Raw genomic sequence first — 23129 nt, 5'->3', positions numbered from 1 at the left:
TGAGTATGACAGGGGAGGGAGTATGACAGGGGAGGCTCTGCTTCCCCTGCGGTATTCAATTTAAAAAAAACAAAAAAACCCATGCTGAAAACACTACTTACTGTTCCGGCTCTCGGTCATCTCCCTTCATCTTTGCACTGCGAAGGGGGCTGCTGGGAGATGTAGTTCTTCCTGCAGCTGCCTCCAAAGGGGCTCTCACACACAATCACTTACACACACTAATACAAAAGGTGCATACACATGTAACGATTTTTTTAACGATTTAACTATAACGACGTCGTTATCGTTCAAAAAAATTGTTCATGCGCATTCCCGTTTGGAGTTTGAAGTTCATTCTGACTGACCAACTGAACGATTTTCATTAAGGAAAGTAACAAAAATCGTTTGTAGTTCAAAAAAAAATCGTTCATTACACTTTAAAAAATCTGACAGATAATCTGACAGAAAATCGTTGTGTGTATGCGCAGCTATACACTGACACCACACTTCGGAAGGTGAAGGTGCATACACACAACGATTGTGTAAATTAACGATTTTAGTAAACAATAACCGTTCATTTTTTCAAGGGAAAAATTAACGAAAATCGTTTAACTACTAAATGCAATGAACGCGAACGCGCATGAATGATTAATTCAACAATTGAACGATAAATATGGATTTTAGGAAAAATTGGTCATCCTCTGGAGGTGCACAAAATAAAAACCCCCTAGCGCTCAAAGAATCTAAAACCCTGCACCTAATTAAATAGCAAAAATCCCGCACCTGCAGGAAAAACCCCACAGGTGCAGAATTTTTGCTATTCTCACACCTAATTGAATTTGCCGTCATCACTGGACCTGCCCCTTTGTTTAAATCATCCAAACACTGCATTTCTGCACATCAAGTCTACCTAGATTTCATTCATTCTCTTGTTTACTTAGAGCAGGGCTCGACAAATCCCTGGGGCAAGGTCGCCATGGCTACCAGATTTTGCTGCCTGGCTACCAGATTTTGCAGTGAGGGAGCAAGCAGATCCTCATCAGCTCTGGCGGAGTATCATGCCTAAAGTGACTGCTGTGCCTGTGTCCGTCCCGGTCTGCGCTAACTCCTCCTGTCCATCCTGGCCTGCTCTGATCCCTGCTGTCTGTCCCAGTCTACGCTGATCCTCCTGTATGTCCCGGCTGTCTACTGTCTCCTATCTCCGGCTGCATAGAGCTCTCCCGTAGTAGGGTCTATGGACCTCATTCAGAGTCAGTCGAAGCGGCCGCACGCCACCGATGTTCGCTATACTGCGCATGTGCAAAGTTCGCAATGCGCGTGCGCAAATTAGCCGCTACGATCAGAAATTTCTCTCTCCTTGAACACAGCCAGGTCGGTAGTTTGAGTGACAGAATGAGGCGTTTGTGGGTGGTAACAGGGGAAGGTGCTTGAAAACGGGGGAGTGGAGATCCGAACGCAGGCGTGCCTAATTATGCGAACGGCGTTTTATGGGAGTGCATACGGTTTATGGGAGTGCATAATTAACAAAGTTGCGTCATGGCACATGTGACATGGGAGGTTTTTACACTGACATGATCGTAGAGCTTAAGAGAGGGTATGGTATAGCTATTACGCGCGCAGTTCAATTGCAATAGTATGCTAATCCATTGCGATCGCAATGCCCTCGCAGCACTACATAAGGACACCCACTTTACCTTACACTCATCCGTAATGTTTAGCAAGACTGCAAAACCATCGGTACAATCAAGTACAATCGCAGCCTCACGCACAAGCCCTGACCTTACTCAGGAATTATCTTCCACGCACGCCATCAGGCTGCGTAGGGCATCGCAGTGGATCATTTATGCACGCCCCTGCAACGGCGTTGAAATGCCCCGGCATGCCTGCGTTCGGCCGCCTCCCTCCCCCCATCACCACCCACAAACGGCACTTCCTGTCAATTATTCTGGGTCTGCGTAGTCACTGCATTCGCAGTCTTGATTGTAGTGGCCGGTTTGTGCATGCGCAGTACGCAATCGGCCGATTGCGTGTGTATTAGCAACTGCGTTCCTTGCATAATCAGGCCCATAATTCGTAAGCTCCACTGGGGCAGGGAGTGAAGTGAAAAGTCAAATATTTTCTGCAAAGCACTGTGGAATATGTGAGCACTAAATAACTGGTAATAAATAAATGTACACACACATACTATATATAGTGTTCCCGCTAGGCTGTTTTAGCACCGCGCCCTGCACGATTTTAAAAGGGTAAAATGCACCCTGCCCTTTGAGCGGTGCCCCACTAAAACAGCCTGCCCTTAGTCTTCACCACCCATGGGCCGCTGTATCCCACGTGTGGGAAAAGTTGTGGTGAACGATCACCGCCAGGTGAATAGACAGTGTGTACATGCACCGTTTGAGGAGAGCTTGGGGGAAGCCTAGCACTTCCATAAGTGCTGGGCATGCGCCAAAGTGTGACAAATTGGAGGAGTTACAGGGACACACCCACTTCCCAGCCACGCCCCTTTTCAGAAGCTTCATGCCAGCTCCCTGCATCCTAGCGGGAACACACACACTAATATATATATATACATATACATACACACACATATATACATACACATATATACATACACACACACCCGTTCAAAAGTTTGGATACACTTCGAAATTCTTCTTTTTTAAAGAAAAGCACTGCTTTTTTTTCATTGAAGAGCACATTAAATTATTCAGAAATACATTCTATACATTGTTAATGTGGTAAATGACTACTAGCTGCAAACGTCTGGTTTTTAAAGGAATATCTACATAAGTGTATAGAGGCCCATTTCCAGCAACCGTCACTCCAGTGTTCTAATGGTACATTGTGTTTGTTAAGCGCGTTAGAAGACTAATGGTTGATTAGAAAACCCTTGTGCAATTATGTTAGCACAGCTGAAAACCGATTTGCTCGTTAGAGAAGCTATAAAACTGTCCTTCCTTTGAGCTAGTTGAGTATCTGGAGCATCACATTTGTGGGTTCGATTATACTCTCCAAATGGCCAGAAAAAGAGAACTTTCATGTGAAACAATCTATTCTTGTTCTTAGAAATGAAGGGTATTCCATGCGAGAAATTGCCAAGAAACTGAACATTTCCTACAACGGTGTGTACTACTCCCTTCAGAGAACAGCACAAACCGGCTCTAACCAGAGTAGAAAGAGAAGTGGGAGGCCCCGGTGCACAACTGTGCAAGAAGACAAGTACATTAGAGTCTCTAGTTTGAGAAATAGACGCCTCACAAGTCCTCAACTGGCAGCTTCATTAAATGGTAACCGCAAAATGCCAGTGTCAACGTCTACAGTGAAGAGGCGACTCCGGGATGCTGGCCTTCTAGGCAGAGTGGCAAAGAAAATGCCATATCTGAGTCTGGCCAATAAAAGGAAAAGATTAATATGGGCAAAAGAAAACAGACATTGGACAGAGGAAGATTGGAAAAAGTGTTATGGACAGACGAATCGAAGTTTGAGGTGTTTGGATCACACAGAAGTACATTTGTGAGACGCAGAACAAGTGAAAAGATGCTGGAAGAGTGCCTGACACCATCTGTCAAGCATGGTGGAGGTAATGTGATGGTCTGGGGTTGCTTTGGTGTTGGTAAAGTGGGAGATTTGTACAAGGTAAAAGGGATTTTGAATAAGGAAGGCTATCACTCCATTTTGCAATGCCATACCCTGTGGACAGCGCTTGATTGGAGTCAATTTCCTCCTCCAACAGAACAATGACCCAAAGCACACCTCCAAATTATACAAGAACTATTTAGGGAAGAAGCAGGCTGCTGGTATTCTGTCTGTAATGGAGTGGCTAGCGGAGTCACCAGATCTCAACCCCATTGAGCTGTTGTGGGCGCAGCTTGACCATATGGTACGGAAGAAGTGCCCATCAAGCCAATCCAACTTGTGGGAGGTGCTACAGGAAGCATGGGGTGAAATTTCTTCAAATTACCTCAACAAATTAATAGCTAGAACAGCTAGAATGCCAAAGGCCTGCAATGCTGTAATTGCTGCAATAGGAGCATTCTTTGACGAAAGCAAAGTTTGAAGGACAAAATTATTATTTCAAATAAAAATCATTATTTCTAACCTAGCCAATGTCTTGACTATATGTTATATTCATTTTGCAATTTGATAAACAAAAGTCAGTTTTCATGTAAAACACGAAACTGAACGGTAGTGTACATACATGGTCAAAGATATTGTGGTGCGCACCACAAATGACTGTAGTATAAATAAAGCACAAATAAGTATTTAAATAAAGCACAAATAGAAAAAAAAAAAAAAAAACGTATAAATCAAAGTTTCCATAGTACAGCATACAAATTTGTCAACAAATCGCAGAACGCACAGTGCCCGGTAACAGCAGGAGCGGGAGTAGTGGTTAGACCACAAGGTAATGCCGCAATACATTCAGTAATTACATCGTTCCGGCTCCAGATCCCTGTGACGGACTTCACTTCACATTCGGCGACGTCACGGTGGTGAACATCCCTACAGGGGCCGTTAGGTAGCCTAACCCTACCTCTCCTCCCTAACCTCCCACGGTGGTGGCTAACCCTAACCTCCTCCCGTTGTTGCACAGCCCTAACCCACCCAGGTTGGTCCCTTATCCCCATCTCCGGCCTAACCCTAACTGGCAGACTTACCTTCGGGATGCTGACGTCGGTATCTTGATCCCTTCGGGATGCCTGTGTTGGCATCCTAACGGGCGTCAGGTTTCCGGCATCCCGTCAGCTGGCATTTTAACTAGATCCCATATATACATACAGTACATATACTGCTGTGATCTAAAGTTATCATAAATATATGGTAAGGTACTCTGGTATATTAAGTTTCTATGGTAACTTAATGTACAAGAACATTAAGCCTAGCTATTTTAAGGGCTCATACATACAGCTAATCAACAAATATTACTAAGCATTATGACAATAGGTTTATAAAAAAAAATCATATGAATGAAAGCACCATATGAACATGCACTATGATAAGTCTTCACCTCATTTCGCTTTGCATTAATTTTAACAATGCCTGCAGTGTTCATACATAGTTACACACCATACAATATAATGGCACTCAAATGGGGCGCACTCAAATGGGGCGCTCTTTACTTGCATATTGCACTATGCTGCCAGGAAGCTTTGAGACCACGCTTTGAATACTTCAAGGTCATAAGATAAGATAGCTTAACACAATTCACAGCATCAACTATGAAGCAAGTGGCTACGAACAGAAGGCGATATTTTAAGAAGTAGAAAAAAAAACAAAAACATTTATGCTATTAAATATGAAATACATCATATAGGATAAAGTGCAAAAACCAGTAATACACTTCTGCCGTCACCCCAGTGTTCATTCCTGTAATAATGATGTTAACTCAGATGCCAAGTACTATGTATAATGTTTTGTCATATCATTACATTTTCATGCCAGAAACTGCAAACTCTATTTCTTAATATCAGGAAGTTGGTCCTTGAGCTAAATGATTTCTTCTCACACCCTACTGAGGGTGCAAAGAGAAATCTGACTAAAGTGCCAGCTGCAAGTCTGTTTGCAGGTTTAGCGTGGTGCGAACAGCATCGCAGGGAGGGGGGGGGGGGTGTGTGTGCTGTAGTCGGAAAATGGCAGTTCTAGCGACTAAACGCCCAGGTTAAGTTGCAAGAACCAACATTCTCCTACTTAACTTCTAACAGTCGAGCTAAACTAAACCAACATCCTGGCACTATTCAAATCTAGCGGAATTGAATTGTCCCTTTTGTATTCTGGTCAACAGAAAGGGCTCCATTTGAACATTAGTCTGCAGAGAAGGTTCTGATGTATACTAGTCACCAACGAGTCTTTTAAACATTGGAAATAAGAACATTTCCTGCTTTCTACACTAGTTTATACTTTAAATAGTAGGATTCTCATAACAGAAATGGTTCTGTTTTGAGCACTAGCAATAAAAAATGGTTTGTTTTGTATACTGGACATAATTAACGCATATTTGTTACTTGTTAATTTATACTGGACATAAGTAACGCATATTTGTTACTTGTTAATTGGCTACATAAGTCTATACAGGTCATGGAAATCGTTGTCTTGTTGATTTTTCCCCATTTCAAAATCATTCTCTCCTCCTATAAGTCGTCGCTGTAACTAACACCCTTACTACAAGTCTCTCACACCCACCCAAACCTCTCTCCCTCTTCGCCACATTCAATTGGCTCCTCCTACAACTCTGCACTACTTCCAAATGGTGCCCATCTGCCACAATATTTTCTCACTTTAAACACCATTGTGCCTACAGCAACCCCTAAAATACTAAAACCCATCTTAAATGTTTAGAAGCCAGATCATTGTCCCCAACCAAAATGTATGAAAACTTCTATAGACCCCAACAAATGCCCCTGAAGCTGGGTACACACCTAACAGATATCTGCAGAGCGAGTGATCTGCAGATATATCTGCAGGTGATGGTTGTTTATACACACTGACCAACCATCATGTCTTCTGGTCACGGGTCATGCGTCGCACCCTCCGACGCAGCCTCCGCTAAAAGTGTACGAACAGACGACTGACCGCCCATATACACAGCACGATGCCCCAATATATCTGCAGATATATTGGGCATCGGCTGTGCAGCATAGCTATATGAACTACGCCGTACACAGACATATCGCTGGAACACACTGGCCAACGCACACAAGATATATTAGCCGATCGATTGGCCAATATATCTGCCAGTGTGTACCCAGCATTAGACTTCACCACATGCCCCTTCAATGGCAATCAGACCCAGCTACATGCCCATCTTTTGTACCAAATTTATAGTATGCTGTCCACAATTCATATCATAACGCACAGTAGATTCCCAAATTCAAAGCATGCCTCACACAGCAGTACCCCCCCCATTCATAGTAAGACACACAGAAGAGCCAATCATAGGGCCGTACTCAATTAGTTTTGCCTTGGTAAAAAAATTCCACCTACCCGACCTTTCGCCTACATCTTGTGTTTTGGACGCGAACACTTATTGTGGCGTCCCCGCTTTTCAGCCCATTCAATTACTAACCAAGCGAAAACAGCAAGCGGCGAATGCAAAATAGGCGAAAAGTACGGTCAGAATAAGGGAAATCTATCTGAACCCCCAAAAAGATGCACTAACATTGGGGAATGTAGAAGTGTTCCAATAGCCCTATTAAAACTATTTGGGGTACTGAAGTTGTTTAAAATCCTTGTTATTAGCATCCTTGTAAAAGTGGTGAAGAATGGCATTAAGCAGTAATTTTGGTGAAAAAGTAGTCTTGGGGTACTTGAAAATGGGTGCTAGCATCTTTTAAGTCACTAAAGTAAGGTTTTTAAAAACATGAAAAATGCACCGGTTGCATGCTCCTGCAATCCCAAAACACCTGACCCATCCGTGCAGACCCCTAATAAGGCTATTTCACTAGTTTTTATGCTTGTCCCCCACTTTGTACTTTTTTGCCCCCAAAATGAAAGTACTTTTTTGGGGTGTTCTTATGTTTTTTCCCCTGGATTTTTTGACACAGTTGTGCTTTGAGGACTGTCCCAAGGGTTCTGGGTGGTTTCCCCACGTTTGCACCCCAAAATAAAAATATGTTACACTTCTTTTCTCCTGCTATTCTTAGGTAAATCTTTTTCGCCTATTACATTGCATTGACTTTCCGCGTAGGCGAAAACCATCTGGAACTGAATTTGGAGATCAGCTCAGACCACACGAAAAGCCGCAATCGGCGATACTTTTTCGCAGGAAAACAGCTTTTCGCTTCTAATTGAATATGGCCCATAGTAGGACACGCAGGGGATGATTCAATTGTTTTATTAAGACACTTATTAATGGGCGCCCAATATTTCACTTCAATTGTTTTTGGGCACTCATTATTGCACTTGAGTGGAGTGTAATGGCGGAGTTTAGGAATCTCTGATCTAGTTTTTTTAAGCGAAGTGAACGTTTATTGTTCACATCAGTGAGGTGGGGCACACTCCCTATTGTGTGTGTATAATTTATATATATAGCACAATCTAATAACCACAAACTTCAACCTTCCAGTTTTATCAGAATTTAACTATTGAGGTAGAAACAGGCTGAGCCAAGGATCTCTATAGGGACTGTGTAATCACCAACCAATCTGGAAGTGGAGAGGACCAGGTGAACTCTACCATACTGACATCTCTTCTCAAGCATTGTTAAATTACTGTAAATTGTTAAATTCCCCTACTTAATTACACAGGCAAAATTAAAAAAAACATAGGATGAATCGTCCAGTGAATAAACGGTTAAGGGAATTCTCATATTTAAGGGGATGGTGTATGTAGAAGATACAACATAAAAACTATTTTGCGACATGTGCCATCATTATTACTATATATACTTTTAAAATACATTTTTCCTTTAAAGATTGAAGGAATAGTTAGAATTTTAGAACCAAAAAAACAGGAGAGGTGTAGAAATGACCAGTGAATGAATGCACAAATAACCAGACAAGTTCAGTAAATTAATAATATGACTTACATCTATAAAATAGTCACTAGATCTAATATAAGATTGTATGCATTAAAATGTAAGATTACCTGGTAGTGCTCAGTCACTGCCTAATTCACCCTATGATTGTCTTTACTCTTTTTGATACTACAGAAAACTGTTTACACAACACAAACACAATTTACCTCAGACATCCAGGTGATTACAACAAAAATCCATGAAAGTTTTCACTACCATTAAACCAGTCTTCCACCCAATGACATATGAAGAACAATATTCTAATATTGCAAAATGTCAGACATTTAGCATTCTAGTACTTTTGACATCTGAGTGAAATAAACAGATTCAATTAGGGGGTTGAGGTTGCAATTGTGTAGGAATGAGCACATATCTGGAACTTACATTAGTGCAGACATCGCAATCTTTCCCTTGTGCCCCATAGAGGTGTGAGTAAATATTTGTGATGCCATCAGGACACAATTGGCTCGATTCAATTCACCGCAAATTGAATAGTGCTGGGAAGTAGCTCCCAGAGCTATTTAATTCAACTAGGGATTCTTCTCTCATCCCTCCTGGGGTGCGAGCAGAAATCCGACAAAACTGCAAACACAATGCAGATTTCTGCCCTTAGCGTCGCGGAAACAGCATTGCGCCAGGCAGTTTAGTCGGAAAATGACGGCTCCCGCGACTACACACCATTTTTAATGGTGCAAAACTGGTTTTCACCGACAAAACAGCTCTGGGGGCTTTTGTCTACCGCTATTTAATTTGCGTTAAATTTAACTGAGCCAAATGTGTCATTCCGGAACATCACTCCGTGTTGATGTTGGGAAGTTTTAATTGTTTTATACATTGCATGTATATCATGACCTTAAAAAGTGGCACAAACTGAGGGAAATGCAAACTTGACTATTTTGTGTGCATATATAGTATATACAGTGCCTTGCAAAAGTATTCACCCCCTTGGGTTTTTACCTTTTTTGTTATATTACAACCTGTAATTTAGTTTTTTTTTTTTTATCTGAATTTTATGTGATGGATCTGCACAAAAATATGAGATATGGTAAGAACTTACCCTTGTTATCTCTATTTCTGCGAAGTCCATAGGGTTCCACAGGATACCTTGGGTACAGGTGATGACGTCAGGCATCGGGCACCATAGAGTTAAAGCTTTCAGCCTCCCAGGATGCACTAGGGTCCCCCTCTATACCCCGCCCCCGAGCCAAGGCATCTCAGTTTCGTACCAAGCCATAGGCCGGAGGAGGAGAAGGAAGAGAGAAAAAAGATCTGGACACACATAAGAATCACATTCTCACCAAAGGGAGACGGAAAAACCGGTGACCAAAGCCAAGCCCATCTGCAGCACGGGTGCGACAGGGCGGGAGTCCTGTGGAACCCTATGGACTTCATAGAAATAGAGATAACAAGGTTCTTACCATATCTCATATTTTCTACTTCAGGGTCCATAGGGTATCCACAGGATACTTTGGGGATGTCCCAAAGCAGTATCCTTTAAGGGTGGGGACGCTCCTGTGCAGAAAGGAGAATCCGCCGCCCGAAGGAAGCATCCTGAGAGGCAAAGGTGTCAAACGCGTAATACCTCACAAAAGGTATGGACAGAGGACCACGTGGCCGCCTTGCAGATCTGGACTGCAGAGGCACCACGTCGAGCTGCCAACGAAGGACCCACAGAACTAGTGGAATGAGCCTTCACAGAAGGAGGAAACGGCAGACCTTCATGAAGATAAGCTTCTGAAATAGCCATATGGATCCAGGCTGCCAAAGTTTGCTTTGAAGCAGACCAACCCTTTTTACGGAAGCCATAGAGGACAAACAAGGCGTCCGACTTCCTAAACGAAGAAGTGCGGTCAACAAAAGTCCTTAAGGCCCGCACAACATCCAAAGTGGCCTCACCCACAGAAAGGCCAGGTGAGTTAAAAGCCGGTACAACGATTTCCTCGTTAACATGAAACATGGAAACAACTTTGGGAAGAAATTCAGGTCGAGTGCGTAGCACTGCCCTGTTCCCATGAAAAATCAAGAAAGGGGGTCTACAAGAGAGAGCCCCTAAATCAGAAACACGTCTGGCCGAAGCTATGGCCAGAAGGAAAACAGTCTTAGCTGTTAGCCATTTCAGATCCACTGAGCCCAGTGGTTCAAACGGCGGTCCCTGGAGAGCCCTCAGGACCACAGCCAAGTCCCAAGGTGCCACTGGTGGAACAAATGGCGGCTGAATTCGCAGAACACCTTGCATAAAGGTGTGCACATCAGGGATTGTAGCAATCCTACGATGAAACCAGACAGACAGAGCAGAAACCTGCACCTTCAAAGAAGCAAGGCGAAGCCCATGGTCTAGTCCCGCATGTAGGAAGGCTAGAACTCTAGACAGACGAAACTCCCGCAGTGCATAACCTCTCGGTCGACACCACTGGAAGAACGTATGCCACACGCGATGGTATATTCTCGCGGAAGACGGTTTCCGAGCTCTTAGCATGGTTCGCACTACAGAGCTGGAAAACCCCCTGGACCTCAACATGGCCGTCTCAACAGCCACGCCGTCAAAGACAGCAGAGTCAGGTCCGGGTGAAGACAAGGACCCTGTGACAGAAGGTCCGGTCGTAGCGGCAATCGCAGAGGACTGTCCACGGACAGACCGTGAAGGTCTGAGAACCAGTGCCGTCTGGGCCATGCGGGAGCGATCAACAGTAGCGTCCCTCCTTCCTGTTTGTTTCCTCCGTTTGCCCTTCTTCCGCGGGTAATCTGGAAATTCAGATAAGCGAACCGGAACGTCCACCGGACGGACAGAGCATCCACCAGAGACGCCTCTTCGTCTCTTGTGTGAGACCCGTACACCGGCAACTTGTTGTTGTGCCGGGACGCCATGAGGTCGATCTCTGGAAGACCCCATCTGTCCACCAGCAGTTGAAAAACGTCCGGGTGCAGGGACCATTCCCCCGGATGAACGTCCTGGCGACTTAGAAAGTCCGCCTCCCCGTTTAGCACTCCCGGGATGAAGACTGCTGATATGGCCGGGAGATTGCGCTCCGCCCATACCAGGATCCGGGACACCTCCACGAGAGCCGCCCAACTTCGGGTTCCTCCTTGCCTGTTTATGTAGGCCACGGTGGTAGCGTTGTCCGACTGGACCTGCACCGGGTGACCTTGGAGAACCCGATGTGCCTGCTGGAGAGCATTGAAAACCGCTCGGAGTTCCAAGATATTGATTGGAAGCTCTGTTTCTGCCCGAGTCCACCTGCCCAGGAAAAAGTGTGGACCCGAGACTGCTCCCCAGCCCCGAAGACTGGCGTCCGTTGTTAACAGGACCCAATTCGCCACCCAGGACGGACGACCCTTGTTGAGATGGGTCGTCTGTAACCACCAGGCAAGGGACAGGCGAACCTCCGGAGTGAGCACCATCGTCTGGGACTTTAGACTCTGAGGCAGTCCATTCCATTTGGACAGGATCAGGTGCTGCAGAGGTCTGGAGTGAAACTGGGCATATTCCACCATGTCGAATACAGACACCATGGAACCCAGTAACCTCATCGCCGAGTGTAGAGACACCCGGCGGCTCTGCAGACAACTGCGCACCCGCAACTGCAAGGCAGAGACCTTTTCCCCCGTCACAAAGATCCTCTCCTGTCCAGAGTCCAATAAGGCTGCGAGGTGCAGAATCAACTGAAACGGGATCAGGGTGGACTTCTGCCAGTTTATTAACCAGCTGTGCCGTTTCAGTACCGCAATGGTCAGGTCCAAGTGGCGTAGAAGGAGCTCCGGAGATCCTGCCACTAAGAGAAGGTCGTCCAAGTACGGCAACATGCGGACTCCCTGCAGTCGCAGGGAAGCCGCCATGACCGCCATCACCTTGGTGAAAACACGTGGTGCTGTCGCCAGGCCAAAAGGTAACGCCCGGAACTGAAAGTGGTCGCTGCGGATTGCAAACCTGAGGAACTGTTGATGGCGCAAAAGAATAGGGACATGCAGGTAAGCGTCCTGTATGTCCAACGACACCATATAGTCCCCAGGTTCCAGCGCCAGAATGATGGACCGCAGGGTCTCCATCCGAAACTTCGGTACCCGCAAAGACTTGTTGAGAGCTTAGAGGTTGAGTATCGGACGATACGACCCATTGGGTTTCTGCACCAAAAAGAGATTAGAATAGAAACCCTGGCCCTTCTGGGAGAATGGAACAGGCACTATAACTCCAGCCTGGAGCATAGTGTGCAAAACTTTCCGCAGTTCCAAGGCTTTGTTCCGGTCTGATGGTAGACCCGTGGTGAAGAATCGAGACGGGGGTCTGTGCCGGAAGGAGAGGGCGTACCCGTGAGAAACCACCTCGAGAACCCAAGTGTCCGTCGTGGTGACCGACCAACACTGGGCGAGCTGCATCAGGCGGCCTCCCACTTTGGGATCCCCCAAAAGGAGGCCCGGACCGTCAGGCCGCAGGCTTGTCATCTGGTTTAGGGGCCGGACGCCTGGTACTCCAGGCCTGCTTCCGGGGCTTGGCCGATTTTTTGGGGCCAGCCTGTCGGGGAAAAGATTGTGCTTTAGGCCTACCCTGGGCCCTGTAAGGCCGAAAGGACGACGTACCTGAGCTGGACGGAACTGCAGCAGACGGGAGACATGCTGATTTAGCTGCCGCCAGCGTGGCCACAATTTTGTCCAGATCTGGACCAAATAGGACTTCTCCGTTAAAGGGCAAGGCTTCCAGGCCCTTCTTGGAATCAGCGTCCGCCTTCCAAGATCGCAACTATAACGTGCGACGAGCCGCCACAGCAGCCGAAGAAATCCGTGAGGTCAGAGTACTGATATCCAAAGCCGCTTCATTAATATAAGTGGCCGAATCCCTGAGATTGCCTATCAACTCGGTCTGTTCAGCCGAACAGTCGGAATCGAAGGACGCCTCTAACGTATCTGGCAACCCAACAAATGGCCATAGCCGGTCTCGCTGCCCTCCCCCCGCAAGGGAATAAATGGACTTTAGGCAGATTTCCACCTTACGGTCCGTGGCATCCTTTAACGAGGACATGGAGGGCATGGGCAACGTGGCACTTCGGACCAGGCGTGTTACATGGGAATCCACCTGTGGCGGAGATTCCCACTTGGCAAAATAATTGTCCGCAAACGGATACGCCACTGCTAAACGCCTTTGAGGCTGATACAGTTTGCCTGGCTGTTTCCACGCTTCCTCTAGGTGGTCCACTAATTGCCCCGAAAGAGGAAACACTGTGGCATCTCCCTTAACATCCTTGAAAAAGGCGTATTTGGATTTTGATACCGGAGGTTCCTCATCCTCAATAACTAAAGCAGTAAGGACTGCACGAATAAGGCCAGGTATATAAACCTTAGACTTAGCGTCCGACTCTTTAGGACGGGGAGGTTCCTGGTCAGAAAGATCCAGAATCTCCCCATCATCGGACGTCCCGTCGTCATCCTCATAAGGAGCAGACAGACGCCACCGGCCGTTTGTGAGGCCGCATCACAGACTCCCCTTGCAACACTTCTGACAAATGCTGTACAGAGCTTGTTAACGAATTAACCCACGCAGGCTCATGAGAGACCTGAGGAGGGGAAATAGGGAGACTGTGGGGTACCATCAATTGTCTCGGGAAACCCTGCATGGGTAATGACACCACTGACTGTGGGGACAATCCCATCTGAGTGAAGGCAGGCTGCGGACCTAACTGGCCCACGAGGGTTGTAAGCGCTTTGGCGAAACAAGCCCAGGGCGGCTCCTGTACCGGAGCAGTGACCGTAATCGGCCTCGTCAATGAATAACACTTCCGACATAGCCCCTCCGCGCTACCGTCCCCCTCCGCTATAGGTACCTAGCATGTAGTACATAAAAGCTGGAGAGGAAAGTCACTTTCAGACATAATGGTAAGTATGTGACCTCTCTCACTGATACTCGTTAGTATAGTGTGAGACCACCCTGCAAGCACCGCACGGGCTTTAGCAGAAAGATCAGGGACAGTGAAATGCTGACAGAAGAAAAAGAAAGTACAGGCAGCAGACGCTAGCATAGGTCACATACAATGCAAAGAAATCAATTCCTGCACTATCAGCGCTGATCCTCAACTACGCAGACTCAGAGCCTGGTAGGACACAGCGCTGCATACACAGACCTTAAACCAACGGAGGAGAGGTATGCGGGGGGACCCAGACCGCGATGCCACCGTTCATCAGCGTCCAGCAACGCTCACCATGCTTCTTCCAAAGATGGCCACCGAGGAGCAGAGAGGAGGACGGCCTGGGGGAGGAGCGCTGACACAGGACCAGTCAACTAGAGCAGAGAGGGCTGTGTGCAGCGGGGGAGGCGCCGGCTGTGAGACAGGGAAGGCGCGCTCCCCTGGCATGCATTTAACCCCTGGGACGCCGCAGCGCTACCGCTCTGCCGCGGTCCGCTGTCCCAGGGGGGTAGTGGAAGCGCAGGTAGTACCTGGCTCCACGCTGCAGCCAGTCCCCAGGGAGCCCCCTGCCTGGGGACTTAGGACCATGTTCAGCAGGGTCCCACCGCAGGACCCTGCTGCTTACCTTGTAGTCCTCCATGGATCCGGCCATGGTCCCAAACATCTGGGGTCACCGCTAGCTGTGACCCCAGATGCTTACCAGCATCCCCGGATCGGTACCGGCGTTCTGGTACCGGCGGGGGTGTAGGGAAGACCGCATGGACGTCAGGACTGACTGTCCATGCTGTACTTCCAGATGTGCAGCCACAGCAGCAAAAAACGAAAACTTCAGGGGCTCTTCATGGCCCCCCTCTAACAGGTGCATCCGACTCCGGCCGGGCACCAAACTAAACTGAGATGCCTTGGCCAGGGGCGGGGTATAGGAGGGGGACCCTAGTGCATCCTGGGAGGCTGAAAGCTTTAACTCTATGGTGCCCGATGCCTGACATCATCACCTATACCCAAGGTATCCTGTGGATACCCTATGGACCCTGAAGTAGAAATAGTCTTGTTTGGTGAACTGAAATGAGAAAAATATATATAAAAAAGAATCTTTATAAATAAAATTCTGAAAATTGGCATGTGCATATGTGAACACCCCCTTTGCTATGAATCCCCTCAAAAGTTCTGGTGCAACCAATTACATTCAGAAGTCACATAATTAGTGAAATGAAGTCCACCTGTGTGAAATCGAAGTGTCACATGATCTGTCAGTATAAACACCTTTTCTGAAAGGACCCCCGAGGCTGCACCACTACTAAGCAAGAGGCATCACACCATGAAGACCAAGGAGGTCTCCAAACAAGTCAGGGACAAAGGTGTTGAGAACTACAATTTTGGGTTTGGTTATAAAAAAATTATCCAAATCTTTGATGTTCCCCCCGAAGCACCATCAAATCTATCATCATCATCTAATGGAAAGAACATGGTACCACAACAAACCTGCCAAGAGTGGGCTGCCCACCAAAACTCAGACCGGGCAAGGTGGGCATTAATCAGAGAGGCAGCACAGAGACCAAAGATAACCCTGAAGGAGCTGCAGAGTTCCACAGCAGCGACTGGTGTATCTGTGCATGTGACCACAATAAGCCGTACACTTCATAGAGCTGGGCTTTATGGAAGAGTGGCCAGAAAAAAGCCTTTACTTAGTGATAAAAATAAGAAGACACGATTTGAGTTTGCCAAAAGGCATGTGGTCGACTCCCCAAATGTATAGAGGAAGGTGCTCTGGTCAGATGAGACGAAAATTTAACTTTTTCGGCCACCAAGGAAAACGCCATGTCTGGAGCAAACCAAGCACATCCCATCACCCCAACACCACCATCCCCACAGTGAAACATGGTGGTGGCAGCATCATGCTGTGGGGATGTTTATCAGCAGCAGGGATTGGGAAACTGATTCAAGTAGAGGGAAAGATGGATGTTGCTAAATACAGGGATATTCTTGAGCAAAACCTGTTTCAGTCTGCCTGTGATTTGAGACTGGGACGGAGGTTCACCTTCCAGCAGGACAATGACCCGTAGCATACTGCTAAAACAACACGAGTGGTTTTAAGGGGAAACATTTAAATGTGTTAGAAAGGCCTAGTCAAAGCCCAGATCTCAATCCAATTGAGAATCTGTGGTCAGACTTGAAGATTGCTGTTCACAAGCGGAAACCATCCAACATGAAGGAGCTGGAGCAGTTTTGCCTTGAGGAATGGGCAAAAATCCCAGGGGCAAGCTCATAGAGACTTATCCAAAGCGACTTGCAGCTGAAATTGGCGCAAAAGGTGGCTCGACAAAGTACTGACTTTAGGGGGGTGAATAGTTATGCACGCTGACGTTTTCTGTTATGTTGTCCTAAATGTTGTTTGATTCACAATATAAAAAAAAAAAAAAAAAACACAACTTCACAGTTGTGGGCATGTTCTGTGAATAAAATGATGCACACCTTCAAACAATCCATTTTAATTCCAGGCTGTGAGGCAACAAACCATGAAAAATGCAAAGGGTGAATACTTTTGCAAGGCACTGTACATACATTTATAAACACAACTGTAAAATTAATTTGTGGATCACTTGTTTATTATACTAAGCAATACCTGCTACTTTTTAGAGAAAAGCTTGTTTCTTTTATACCATAGAACCCTTGTCTGGCAATACTCCGCTGTCATCTTCTTATGAATAAATTATGCTCTCCAACCAGGAAGAATAACCCATACAAAAATAATGTAAAGCCGACTCCCTGTCATGAAACAGCTAGGAATGCATAATACTGCAAATGTGATTTACAATCCTAGTGTGTGTGAACCATCTGCTTAAATATATAAACCTAGCTGTTTGTCACATGCAAGTAAACACATTGTAATGCTTCTTTCCTTTGTGCCTCTACTAGTTGACTAAGTCTGTCATATAACAGCTTTCTAAGCAATTTGTGAGTTAAAAGTGCACACAATCTGCCACACTGAGCAGCTGTTTTAACCTTTTAGATGTCAGTTTAAGACACTGGTTGCTGACATAGACTTGTGAAACTTGCTGTGATTACATACCAATGCACAAAGCTATTTCACATGACTGGTAATGGGATGCAAAAAGAAAATGTATAATTTTCTACTACTAATACACTCATAACGTGTACTTTTTATGCATACTACTAAAAAGTTTGGTAAAAGGGAGATGTTATTTAAAAGTTAGTAACAAATTATACATGTTCTCCTAGGACCCTTGTTCAGTATCTAGTCTAGAACATTGTAACGGACTTATCAACACTAATATAGACTTGAGATGTATATAGTAGTTAAAAGTGAAACCTAAAAACAAGAATATATATGAACTGCATTGTCACACCAGTAGCCAAAAGGACCAGAACCAATCACATCTGTCACTATAATGCATAGACTACTCCATGAAGCTGTAGAACAGATACTATGCACAATAATGGGGTAATTGTAATAGCCTGCGATTTGCAAGCATCGGCGAGTTCCTGGCAAGTCTGCTGATGTTTTAAAAGGGAAATCATTTAAAAGGCAAAATTATTGCCCCTTTAAAACATTTGGGCAGACCTGCCAATGCCTGAAAATCCCAGGCCATTACATTTACCTCATACCTGAACACACAAAACTTCTCTACAGCTGTAAATATAGACAGCGCATCTATGACATCTCTATACCTACATCTTGCATACAATTACATTTATATGTAATTTCATGCACAGTAACTCGCTCAGTACTAGCAGGCTCAGGTCAATATACATCTAGGAAGCAATTCAATTGTTTTATCACACCCAATCTCCTGTCTAAAGGGGTGCAATGTTGAATGGTTTTTGGGAGCCCATGCTTTATCGCGCATGTTGCACCCAAAGAGACTAGGTTTATCTGCAATAAATGTATAAACCTGTCTAAAGTCCTGGTTAGGCACCAAAAACCAGGACTTATCGCACATTTCTGCTCGTCACCGGCTATCACACCCAAATGGAGTAAACAATTGAATTGCTCTGTTGAGTTAAAGCTGCAGGAGCAAGCAATTGAATTCCCCCCCTAATATTTTTTCATTTATTAGCGGTTACTTGAAGAAGAGGACCTACATTTTACAAAATTGCAAAATGCTCAGGAGGAGCTTATTTATATTGGTAGCTACTACACAAGTGACCGGTTAATTGGCTTCTGATGAAATTAGCCCTATCTGGGCATCTTTGCAGTGTGGGAGGAAATTGGAGCACCCGATGGAAACCCCTGCAAACACGGGGATGGCATACAAAATACACAAATATAGCCCAAGTCAAAATGGAACCCATGATCCCGGAGCTGAGAGCCAGCAATGCTACCACCATACTGCCCAGTTCTTGCCGCTAAATCTTATAGGTAAATTAGGGCCTGATTCAGAGTTATACGCAGCTGCAGTGCAAAAATATGCAAATGTTGCAGCCACCGGGAGATGTATTGAGACGCCCACCTGCTGCTTTGCAAATCCAGGCATCTGTGTACAAAGGCGCAGCATCAGTCATAGATCATTTAATGTTTACAGTCCTGAGTAACTCTATGGTCATGCAGAAAGGCTGCCTGAACCGAGACACTGGTTGAGCGTACAGGATCGCAGACGCAAGCGACATGACCAGTTACCTCCCCCAAACTGCCAATCACACTGCGCGTAAAGTGTCGCTGCTTGCGACTATTGTAATAGACTCAGACGTAGCCGATAATGACTTAACTGCTGAATTTGCATGTACTATTCCCATTTCTGTTTTTATTCCTGCTTTATTTGATAGAAAACTGTTTTGCATTCATATTTCTTTAGGTTAATTTGTTATTGCCATACATATATTTAATAAGTACTGTGACTTTTTCCCCCATCATTTTAAAATCCATTTAATAACATTCTGCATTAGTGCCCTTAACGAATTCATGCATCAGAGATGCTTGGTTTTTATGACGGTCACATCAACAGAGAAATTTTTTGAGTTACAGTATCTAATCAATTTAGGAGACTGTGTTATGGGATAAGTCAGATAGTAGTAACAGGTTTCCTAAAAATAGTCAGTTCTTGAACCAAATATAAATGGAAGCAGAACTGTTTGGTTAATGGTAGGTGTGAACTTGGAGGAATTTTAGACACATTAGACAGATTGGGTGGTTTTGTTTGCATTAACCCTTCCACACTTACATATCATGTGTCACGCATGCTTAATACATGTAGCTTGTTGTGACAAATTATGTAAACAAAACAAAAATAGCACAACCATAGTTTAGCACACATACTTCAATACATGAACCCCTTATACACACTCACCACCACCAGCAAGCACACATGCCCATATAATACTTTCCCAACATATAGCTAAAGAGCATTCATACTATTAATGACACTGCTGAATCACAGGATGGGTTCCCTATCTGGAGCTCTCTAAACTGGATACGGAGGCAGCAGAACACATTACTACATACATGAATAATGCACACATACATATCCATGTACCCTACCTACATCACAACTAAGATACATAGAACACATGCTGTAGCCCTGCAACCACATGGGCATGTTATAGAAATGTATATACACATACAGATGTGTCCATATACACCTATCCTGACATCGCACCAAACAGCTTCGTTTGGAGCAATACAGACTTTGCAACGAAAGCAGGACAAGTGTCTCATCGCTCACTTTTTCACATTGCATGCAACTATGCGCAACTCAGACACTAACATGGGTAAAAAGGCAAACGACAGAAGACCAATACAGGAGTTGTGTCAGACATCCTTGTGCTTAATCTGCGAGTTTATACCAATTTGTCTGCAACAACAGTAATCCTAAATGCCTACTGTGAGTGACACTGCATGCGGCTACGATGCAAATAAGATACTTTAGCAAAAAATACAAAAAAAGTCTGGTGACCACTAACCATGGCAGAACACTAATGTGATGTACATACCTGGCCGACCGACCGCCCCACCAGCTGAGCAACCGATTTGGTAAGCGCCACAAACTTACCAATGAGCCGCTCGCTATGTATGTCCAGACATCACTGGTGATGTCACTAACGGCGGTTCCTGTAATAGGTCGATTGGTCACTCGTACACACAGGTATGATGCGCACAAAATATCTGCACGGCCGACACGATATATCTGTGAACGACGTTGTTCGCCAATACATTGTGCATACAGTGTGTACCCAGCATAAGTCACACCGTACATCATGAGCCATATAGTGCAAAAAGGAGAGTTGTATGAGGACACATCGGTAGATGATGTATGGCACTGTACCAGCAGCACAGTACACACACACACGTCAGGCAGTGATGGGAGATGTATTATACAGCCCCTGGCATCCCCAGCACTGACAGATCCCCGCTATTACCTGCAGCTCAGCCCGCTCCACCTCCCATTGCGCTCTCTCCACCTCGAAACGCGCCCACTCGTGCTGCAGGAAGTGCAGGATCCCCGGGATGCTGTACTGGGCCCTTCCGGCCGTACCGGTACCTCCACCGGAGCCCGCAGCCGCCGAGGCCGCATCACCAACACCGGTCCCTCCGGCCCCACCAGCGGCGGCGGACAGCAGCGAATTGTTATTGTTGTTGAAGAAAACGCCGGGCCCCGCCTGCTCGTCCATGGCCACCCTCGCAGCGGGGGCCGCGGTTGCCAGCTATGCCCACTGGGCCCGGAGGAAAGAACGCTGCTGACACAGACGGTGACGGTGTGACTACGGGATCGCAGCGTTACGTCACATAGGTGCCCCGCACACCTGCCCTCTGTGCCCGCAGCCCGGGCTCCGCCGCTGCCGCCCACACTCGAAGGAAGAGAGGCGGCTGCCTGGGCGGGTCTCTGCCTCTCTGACAGCGGCGCGGTGACGTCACGTACGGCACGGAGCCGCCCTTACCGCCAGGCTTCCGGGATACTATCTTTCTTTTTTTTTTTATATTGTCACGAAGCTTTATTAACAATAGCTAATCTCAACACCTAACAGACATTTTGAAATGGGAACTTGGGCCATATCTGTTACCTGCAAATGAGAAATGGGAACTTGGGTCACCTGTTACCTGCAACTACATCATTGTGCCCAGTGTCACATAGTTACCAGTGTTATTATTGTTTCCAGCTGCAGTTCTGATTTAGAGATCTGTTTATCTGGACAATGGTATTCAGATGGTGAGCAGTGTGTGGGTGTTACAGAATGTTTCTATTTATGACAAATTCAGTTCATGGCCAGAGGTGGATGCTGTGTCATATATATGGAGATACAGCAATTTGCATCTTACCAGCACATTTTAAATACAATTAGCATGCATCTATATCAGAAAATGGCCCTGTAACTGTAAAATAAGGAATGTCACCTAATTCCCAGTTAGGAAATGTTTTAGTACATTTTATTATATAGTGAACTTCTAGATTTTTTTTACAGTGTGATATATTATTGCCATGTCTGATGTGCCTACTTTTGAATAAGCATTTCAGGGAGATTGTGAAAGCAATACCTATGGGCGCAGCAGTAAAGTGGGCGTGTACTGCTACATCTCAGAGGCGTGTCATAAAACATCCAAATGTAAATGAGCCCCAAAGCAGCAGTTGTTGCTCAGTAAAGGCCCCTACACACTAGACGATATTTTGAACGATTTGGCCGATTCCGACACATCGTAACGACATCGTCCAGTGTGTACGCACTATGCGCTCCCGTGGCATCGTTCATCGCATCTTCAGATCTTTTGTACATGCAGAAAGATCTGTTAATCCTGTTAACAATTCTCCTCAGATCGTGCAGTGTGTACGCACTACGGAGAGACCAGGCGATATGGTTACATTATTTAGTTAACGATCTGACGACCAAACGACACACGATATATCATTTGGTCGTTTGTAAGATTGCACAGTGTCAGGGCAGTTTCTAGGGTTTGAGGCTCCCAGTGCGAGCAGTCAAAATGCGCCCCCCCCACCTCGAAGCAATAATATTGTGGAGTGGGCGTGGCCTCATCGTGAGGGGGTGTGGTATCACAGTAAGGGAGTGTGATCTCGAAAGACCACAGAATGTCATCCACTGCGACTACTGAGCCCAGGGGTGGCAAACCTGTCAGAGGCAAAGTGCTGAAAAATATATGTAGCTAAACAAAAGTCAGACAGAATGCGGCGCGCGCTCAAAAAATGGGGTGTGGCCTAGCTGTCACAAGCCCACGCCGAATTTCTGTGTGCATGCCTTTGGTGTGACATTTGCAGCAGTATGACCTTGCATCACACTTGTTTTTAGTGCGTTGGGAGCGAATCCAGCACATTGAAAATACAAGCCAGGTCCACATATAATACACTGCAACAAACCACTTCCACATAATATTTTGGAAAAGCCAGAGGCACATAAACTACGTTTTAAAACCACATCCACCTCAAATACATTATTAAATCCAGAACCACATACAACACATTGAAAAAACAAGATTCACATAATTCACACTTCATTCCAGCCCCCTCCCTTGCCATTCCATCAAGACAGGTCTTAGGCTTCCCCCCCACTGGCTCTCAGGCAAAAGTGCCCATTATGCAGTGCCCCCTGTAGTTGTCCCCATATGCAGTGTCCCCTGTATTTATGCCCCTTATGCAGTGCCCACAGTGGTAGTGCAACTTATGCAGAGCCCACAGTAGTGGTGCCCTTTATGCAGTGCACCCAGTAGTAGTGCCCCAGGAGTGGTGCCCCCTATGCCATGCCACCATTAGTAGTGCCCCCTGTAGTCATGCCCCTATCAGTAATGC

At 45.8% G+C, this 23129-nt stretch overlaps 1 protein-coding gene across 3 annotated transcripts in view; it reads right to left on the bottom strand.

The window, feature by feature from the left end:
* The window catches only part of STRN (striatin), a 140738-nt gene extending 119435 nt beyond the window's left edge, over positions 1-21303 (bottom strand). For 2 of the 3 annotated variants that reach the window (XM_088474398.1, XM_088474399.1), the window contains exon 1: positions 20755-21302. In XM_088474398.1, the coding sequence (XP_088330524.1) occupies positions 20755-21006 (252 nt within the window). In that variant the 5' untranslated portion in view covers positions 21007-21302. Of the gene's footprint in view, positions 1-20754 lie in introns of all 3 variants that reach the window. The other variant, XM_088474400.1, reaches the window with a different exon arrangement.
* Positions 21304-23129: the final 1826 nt, after the last annotated feature.

This window comes from Taudactylus pleione, unplaced genomic scaffold (genome assembly GCF_031769625.1).
Source record: "Taudactylus pleione unplaced genomic scaffold, aTauple2 ptg000154l, whole genome shotgun sequence".
Lineage (NCBI taxonomy): Eukaryota > Metazoa > Chordata > Amphibia > Anura > Myobatrachidae > Taudactylus > Taudactylus pleione.
Note: the sequence above shows the minus strand (reverse complement) of the source record. Positions and strands in the feature narration are given on the sequence as shown.